Source organism: Anastrepha obliqua, chromosome 2, assembly GCF_027943255.1.
Source record: "Anastrepha obliqua isolate idAnaObli1 chromosome 2, idAnaObli1_1.0, whole genome shotgun sequence".
Classification (NCBI taxonomy): Eukaryota; Metazoa; Arthropoda; class Insecta; order Diptera; family Tephritidae; genus Anastrepha; species Anastrepha obliqua.
In genome coordinates, this window is record NC_072893.1 from 28,030,554 (window position 1) to 28,039,006 (window position 8,453).

General features: G+C 40.2%; 1 protein-coding gene across 2 annotated transcripts in view; it reads right to left on the reverse strand.

The window, feature by feature from the left end:
* LOC129238635 (runt-related transcription factor 3) overlaps positions 1–7,604 on the reverse strand; it is a 67,101-nt gene extending 59,497 nt beyond the window's left edge. For both annotated transcript variants that reach the window (XM_054873733.1, XM_054873734.1), the window contains exon 1: positions 7,097–7,604. In XM_054873733.1, coding sequence (XP_054729708.1) covers positions 7,097–7,604 — 508 coding nt within the window. The remainder of the gene's footprint in view (positions 1–7,096) is intronic.
* Positions 7,605–8,453: the final 849 nt, after the last annotated feature.

Below are 8,453 nucleotides of genomic sequence, written 5' to 3' on the forward strand. Positions count from 1 at the left end.
CGCGCCTTTCGAAGATAACCTGAGGCACTTCTCCAGCTTAGATCCCGTTTCTCTTCTTCCTCTACTTCAACAGCACTGGATGGTTTTTCTTTGTTTCGTTTTGGATTTTTTTTGCATTAGGCTAGCAAAGCGGCACCCCAGTGCTACTTCTAGTGCACCCGTGGTACCCTTGCCATCTAACCTATCTAAATCTAAGCGTCGTTTTTGAAATACCCTTTATTATTTATACATAACATTTTTAAAAATATTTCCTTTAGCAAACTACTGTGTGGCTGTGTCAAACTACTACACTTTACAAAAAAAAAAAATTAACACAAAAAAGTACGCACAAAAAACTATGTAATGTTACTAAAAACTGAACTATTAACGACGTAAATTAATTGCCACTTGAATAGAAATTGTTTTGTGTAGATCAAAAAGTGCGAGACCAAAATTTTATGTGTAAAAAGGATCCAAATGAAGTTGACCGCGTGCTGACACTTTTCCTGCTTAACAAGTGGTTTAATTTGGCTGCCATTAGGGGCAGCAAAGTGACAGCTGAGGAGAGTAAGCGGCCTGCTCGGGTTTAAACAAAAGAAATATAGAAAAAAATGAAACAAAAAATATATTTTGAAGCGCACAAAGTTTCACTGAGTTGCATTGCAGTGCATGAAATGAATAGAACGAAAACTTGCAGCGAACTCCCACGGCAATCGGCTAAATTATTTTCAGCAGCTTTTTTAGCGAATAACTTTTAGTTGTTGTTGTTGTTTCTGGCATTTTCACGCAAAACTTTAGCCTTTTCATTTTCATTTCCACTTTGGCGAAACGAAAGTTTTGCACTTTTTTAATTTACTCTAACTTTGTTCCCGTTTTTTTGCTATTTTGCACAGTGTGGACACTCGAAGTGAAGTGTTTTGTGTTGCGCGGCACTTTTTTTGTTTCTTTTTTTTTGTATCTCATTCTGACCAAAATTGCATTACTCGCTTGTTGTAAAAAAGTCGCCGCGGAGGTCAGTACGTAAGGGCGGGTGCTGCTGTATTGTTGGCAAAAGTGTTGAGTGTTTTTTGAAAAGCCATTGTGTACGCAACGTCACATCTTCTCCACATCTTCAGCGATAACCGAACACCGAACACCGGACAGCGCATCAGCTCCCCAAAGGATATGCGGCGATCCTTTCGTGAATGAGGTTGCTTTTTAAACGACGAAAACCGCTGCTCTTGGCGGCTGACAGCTTTTTACTGCCAACAATTTCGCCACTTCAAGTTGCCTCAACAACAATCAAATTCCAAGTGTTGTAAGATAATATAAAGGCAACAGCAACAACAACAGCGTCGGAGTGTGCGTCGTACAACAAAAGTGAATTTTCATTGCATGTAGAAAAGTGGCAAATGTTGCTACTAAAAGGCTCACTTTGGTTTACAAAATGTTGGCACTTCTCGTTAATTGTAGCGCAGTGGGTTTGAGACCCAGGGGACTGGTGCGGTGCATTGTCAGCTGCTGAACGAAATTTTTGCTGATGTGGCTATTTTCATTGTTGAGAATTTTCGTTGTTTTAATTTTTTTTTTGTTTTCTTGTATTTTGTTAGTGTTTTGCGATCTGTGTTTTTTGTGTTTCTCGTTTTGGTTTTTTGTCTTTTTGGGTGTTTCGCAATTGTTTCATTGTTCGGCCGCCAGAACAATCCACTCAATTGTGTTGGAATTCAAACAAAAATTAACTCTTAATTGAGGGTGTAATTGAGAAAAATGCTTAGTCAAAGTTGTTGAAAAACTGATGGGCAAAATAGCGAAATTCTTTAAATTTTTATATTTTTTGTTCTAATTGCATTAAAAATGAAAATAAGTAAATTTAAAAAAAAATTAAAATATTATTGTAAAAAATACATTCTAAATTCGTTACACCCAGCAATAATGAGAGAAAAAAAAATGTTTATTCAAACTTTAAGGGGTCACATACGTCCAGCAGCACCAAAAATGCACTAAAAAACTCTTTTTAGAAGGAATAATAAGAGATATAAATATAAAAGAAAGCACACATTATTTATTAGCACTTGAACTTTATAAAAAAAATTTATTTTAATTTTTCTTTACAATAACACTGGTCAACACTTAGTAATGATTTTTGTTTATGTTGGCATATTTATATTAAAAAAAATATATAGTTTCGTTCCAGTCACGTCCAGTTTTTTTGTGACAGTTATATATTCATTTTTAATCTCAATGTGCGTTTTTGTTTGAAGGGTGATTCTTTAAGAGCTATAGGAAAGTTTTTCAAAAGAACACTCGTAAAATTCAGAAAAATGCATGAAATTTTTATTTAAATCAATAGTACAGTACATATAATTTAATGTTTGAAGATTATTTCATACAAATGTTGACCGCGAATGCGCTTCAAATGGTTCATCCGCTTAGTACAATTTTGGCATACTCTTTCCAATGTTTCGGCCGTTGCGTTAATTGAAGCCGGCTTGTCTGAATAGACATGAGCTCTAACATAGCCCCACAAAAAATAATCTATAGGCGTTATATCGCACGATCTGGGGAGCCAATTGACAGATCCCGAACGAGAAATAAAATGTTCACCGAACTCGCCTCTCAACAAGTCCATTGTTACGCGTATTGTGTGGCATGTGGCACCGTCTTGCTGAAAGCACATGTCGTGCAAGTCAAGCTCTTGCATTTTGGGCAAAAAAAAGTTCGATATCATTTCACGGTAGCGCTCACCATTCACAGTTACGTTACGATTCGCAGCATCTTTGAAGAACTACGGTCCAATGATACCTCCAGCCCATAAACCGCACCAAACTGTGATCTTTTCTGGATACATTGGTAGCTCTTGCAATTCTTCTGGCTGATCTTCACTCCAAAATCGACAATTCTGCTTATTTACGTACCCATTGATCCAAAAATAAGCTTCGTCGCTAAACACAATTTTTCGATAAAAAAGTGGATCTTAAACTTTCTTAACAGAACACGCATTTTTACAATAAAATTCAATGATTTGCGAGCGTTGTTCGTTTGTAAGACGATTCATGGTTAAATTATAGACCAAACTGAAAATGTGTGACAGTGAAACAAAACACAAAACGTGCGTCAGCTGTTTAAACTAACTGTTTACAAAGATAAAAGCTAAAAAATCACCCGTTATAAACCAGCTATTGCGACTTAAGAGACCGGTTTTGAGAAAAGTCTACGGTCCTATTCGGCTTAAAAGCGGCATGTATCGCATCCGTTACAACAACGAAATTGAAAACCTTATTGGTAGTGAAAATGTAATATGCTTTATTAAAGCGCAGCGGATTAGATGGATAGGCCACACCATAATAATGCCTAACGAGAGAATCCAAAAAGGTTGTTTACTTTGCACCCAATTGGAGGAAGAAAGACAGGCCGACCAAGAAAGAGATGGCTTGATGACGTCGATGCAGACTTTAAAGCGATCAACTTTCGTAATTGGAGAAATGAGGCAAGAGAGAGACTGAATTGGAGGAGAATTGTTGATGAAGATATGGTCCACCACAGACTGTAAAGCTGAGAGAGAGAGAGTTTGAAATATGGATTTATCTGGGCGTCTCTTAAACTATGAGCCATTCTTTTATAAAATAAAAATGAGCATAAAAAAATAGTTGAAATGGTGAAATGCAATAGTTTTTTCGCGGGCTATAGTTTGACATATTTTACAGGGTGTATACTAGGCCGGGTCGATTTAAAAATTGCCCATTGCTCTGTAAAAATCATATTCTAGGGATCAAAATAAGAAACTTTGCCGAAGGAACCATACCTCTAAAATGAATTCTGATGTCCTCCAATTTGGGTCGAACGAAAAATCCCACTTTGACCCATTTAGAGTGCTCCAATCGAGACCAAATGTATGACCGACCCCCACTAACTTTGGACGGCCGATCCACCCATGCCAGTGGCACACCCCCTGGAACTCCCCTGGGGGGTTTCCCATACAATCATTTCAAAATATCACCATTTTTGGCCTTTACCTGAGAAAAGAAACTAAAAAATTCAACCCAATCGGGGGACATCAGAATTCGTTTTAGAGGTATGGTTCCTTCGGCAAAGTTTCTTATTTTGATCCCTAGAATATGATTTTCACAGAGCAATGGGCGATTTTTTTTGCCTCCCCACAAATCGACCCGGCCTAGTGTATACGGTAGTTGAAAACTATTATTTTTCTTTTTGTTCTTTTTCAGATATGACATGGAGGCCTACAACTTAACTCAAGAAATGAAGAGACATGCAAATATAGTCGCTTTAGGTACGAATCACACCGATTTGGAAATCTGAAATTTTCTTAAGTGCGCCCGTTCATTAGTTCATAAGGTTCGCCGTGCATTGAAATCAACAGGCGGCGCTGCAGAATCTTGCAACACTCAAAAAATACGAGGAACGTTGTGACACTGTCCGATTTCCAAGTGCAAGAGATCGTGTGCGAAGACCCTTCAAAATCAATGAGAGCACTTGAGAGTGAGCTTAAGGCTTCTGAGGCGCTTATGTGTCGAGTTGTTCATGAAGGTCTTCGCCATAAATCCTACGTTATGCGCAGAAAACAGTTTATGATGGAGTAAACACGAGAACAGCGAGTTATCCGATCGAAATACCTTCTCAACATAATTAAGCATCTTGAGGAAAAAATGTTTTAACCAAGAACCAAAGGCTGAAATTACCAGAATGACAGATGGCTATGTTCCAACCTTACAGAGGTTTCTGTTGCCATTCACGTGAAGTTTTTAGCCACTGTTAGGGTTTTGGGTGCTGTGAGCAACAAAGGCAATGGCAATGTCTCGCCACTACACCCAAGTATTTCGAGTACATTCTGCTGCAAATATCAAAGTTCTAGAGATGGTAGTGAAACCCTGAATTAATAGGCTACGCGATGACAGCCCATATATCTTTCAGCAAGACTCCGCTGACAATATTGTGGCGACATAATTTCCATGACCACATAACACCAAACTTATTGCAGCCTAACACCCTAGACCTTAGTCACCTGGTCTACAACATATGGGGCGTAGTTGAGTGTGAAACCAATAAGCATCATCATAGCTCCATTTTTTCTTTGACGGCTGGAATTAATATGAATAAGGAGCAGTTGATTCTAGCTTTTTGTCAGTTTTTTTTACATTAACTAAGTTTATAAACGCTTGAAAATGTGATAATCGTTTGACTTGCAATAAAGTCTCTCATCCAAGCTTTTTCGAATTTCAGACGCCTCTGTGTGCAACCTGGCGTTGTCTTGATAGAACACACCACCCTTACTATGTGCCAGGTTTGGCCACTTCGGGTTGATAAACTGGTTAAATTTGATTAGCTGTTGACAGTAGGGATCCGAATTGAGTAGTTGGGACCCTGACGGTATCTGCTCATAGCACATAATTCAAGTCCAGTCTCACAAAAATAAGGCAGAACTATTCGGGCTGATAACTCGGGCTTGGATATCATTTTCACGGATTCATTATGATTTAACAAATTGGGCACAAACCAATATTCTCTTGTGTCAGCCGTTTTTCATCACCACTCAGCATCTGCTTCAAATTTAAAGGTATATCCCCGACCTCCGAACAAATCTGAGTACAACTTGTGGTGCCAAGGAGCCAAGGTGGTCGCCTCTTAACATATCAGTGCAAAAGACCTCAAGCGCGATTCGAGCGAAGATGGGCCAGACGCACAGAAAGTGGTCCGCCCCATCTTCACAAGCTGGGCAGAGTGCACTGTCTGAGATGCCTACCTTTTTTATGTGCTTGGCCCATAGAAAGTGACCCATCATCAGTCCAACCAGCTGTCTGCACTCCCTTCTGCTTAATGGCAGAAGGATTAACGACTGTCGGTCGGACATGACAGGTAACATAAGTTTAGTTCATCTGCGACCTCTGTCAGCCTGCCAAGCTCGCTTGTGTGTTAGAGTAACCCGTTTACTAACCGTGGCTTTGATGGCTGCAGAAGGGAGTGGCAGACCGTGCTCCGGGCCAAAGAAGTTGGCCTCAGAGCCCATCTTAGCTAAGGAGTCAAAGGTCTCGTTACCCACGATACCCACGTGTCCTAGGTCCCATGCTAGCATCAGGCTATTATGTCTACCGTCATAATTCAGCCTGGATTTATAGGACTCGACTAGCCCTGATCTTGTTGGGGGCTGTCTAAAGTCATGGCGCAGCTGGCTGTCGCTTCAGACACATATAGATTTGCCTCTCTATCTGCTTTCTGGATTCCAGGTAGACACCAGAGCCGGAGCCATGCTCGGTCCTGGAGCCATCTGTGAAAATGCGACTTGGTTACTTTTCTACATCGAGTTTCACTTTTAGATCAGCCTTTTGCAAACGGTTTTATGCCTACTTCAGGTCCTGGGTAATGAAATATGTACTCACGTGCGACGAAATTTCACCTACCAGAGCTTGCCTATTCATATTACCGGAACGAAATCGTTGGAGCCTTCGATTTGCCGCTGCAATCGATATTTTGTGAGTCCCATTAGGGTATACGCAGAAAGTGGTTTCCATTGAGCTAAAATGCATTCCTAAAAGGGGAGTATTCGCCCGGAGAAACACTAAGTGGACCCTACCTTTTTCTCATCTCCTTCAGAAAATATTACGGGCGCGGCTCCCAACCTTATGGTAAATAGAATTGTGCCCGTTGATATACCGGTGAATTGCGTGTATTCATTTTTAAGTGCCTCAGATTTTTCTTACTTCTACGTACATCAAATCGTGGCGAAAGCAGCGCTGCTCTATTCGCCGAGTTTCATTCAGCGCACATTTCTGCTTCTTTATCTCCCGAAACACCTCGTTGCTCGGAGACATGGCACAAATTTACGTTGGGATCTTCTTAATTCGCAAACATATCTCAAGTTGATCCTTATTAGGTCAAGATACTTGATCTCAGACCAGAAGTTTAAAAAAAAAAACAAACGAGTTTTGAAAGAATAATTTCATTTATGCTTCACAGCTTTGATACCATGAAAACTATACTGGAAATGGGTACCCTTTTTGCGTTTCCCACACATAAAAACGTGTCAAAGAAAAATAATAATTTAAGTAAATTTGTTCACTTTCTCTAACTTCAACATACCCCCTCGACTATGTTGGCTAACAACATCTCGTCAATTCCAACTCACCTCTGCCGCTGCGTCCCACGAACCTTAGATCATTGAATTTTGCCACCTGATTCTTCATAACGGCCGTGCAATTCCTCAGTTCAGCGCAGTAGTTCTCGTCATTGCCAGCGCGCACCGTCACCATAGTGCCGTCCATTATATCGCCCAGTGAGACGACTTTGAAGGCGACCGGCAGAGTCTTATTGGAACGCCAATGTGGCGGCAGTACTGTGCAAACGAAAAGCGGACTGCTGGTACGTATCAGCTCGCCTGGATGTTCTGTGAGAAAATCGCCTAATGTCCGTTCCGCCAATATATCTGAGGTCATCTTCGTGTAGGCTTCATTTAGCAGTTGAGCCGCTGTAGGCGGTGTGTTCTGTTCATTGGTGTTGCTGTTGTTGCCATTTGTTGTAGTATTATTACTACCGCCATTATTATTTGAACTAGAATTGTTTGCATTGTTGTTGCTGCTCTGGGTCGCGCCCGCATTGTTGGCGGCGACGGTATTGGTCGTTGTGGTGAGATGCATTTTGTAGTGGTGGTGGTTGTAGCCGTGGGCGACTTGTTTAAGGCGGACAATTTTTGCGAATTTTTCTTTAAAATACAGCAACAACGAAAAAGTGAGCTACAAAAGTGGCTGGCGGATGTTCCAAAGGTAATTTCGGGTGCCGATATCTGCAAAAGCAAAAAAAGATGCAAGGAAAAAGTTTAGATTACAAGGATTAACGTATTCAAGAAATGGTAGTAGACAAAAGCCAACAAAAATTCAGTTAGTTAAATATGAGATGCTTGCTCGTGCTTCAGTTATGGTAATAAGAGGGGCGCCAATTGTTAAAAAAAAACAAATGTTTCTATTATTTTAATGCTTCCTGCACGGAGATTCGAACCTATGCACTTCCGAATAGTAATCACGCACCAATCCATTTGGCTACAGCTTTCCTCCTTATATGAAGGTCATTTGAAAAGTCTCTGTAAAGTTAGAAAGATGCCACTACTGGCGCGTAACGCGTTTATGCCTAGTTAGAAGCATCTCTTTGCAGAATACAAGAACCAAGTTTCAGTCAGATCGTTCTACTTTTTTATGCTTGACATTCGTTCGAATTGGAAAAGTTGAGTGATTTTCAAAAAAGTCGATTTCCATCACTGCAAAGCAGCTGCTCACGCCTCAGCAGTTACGGTTGCAAAATTATTGAAAGTAGGGTTCCACCTCATTTCACATCTCTGCTATTCTTCAGACTTGGGTCCATCGGATCACTCAGACTATTTGTTTTCCAATTTGCAGAAATGGCTGGCAGGAAAAATATTTTACTTAAACGAAAAGGTAATTGCAAAAACGCATGGCTATTTTTCAAACTTGGGCAAATCCAATTATTTGGTA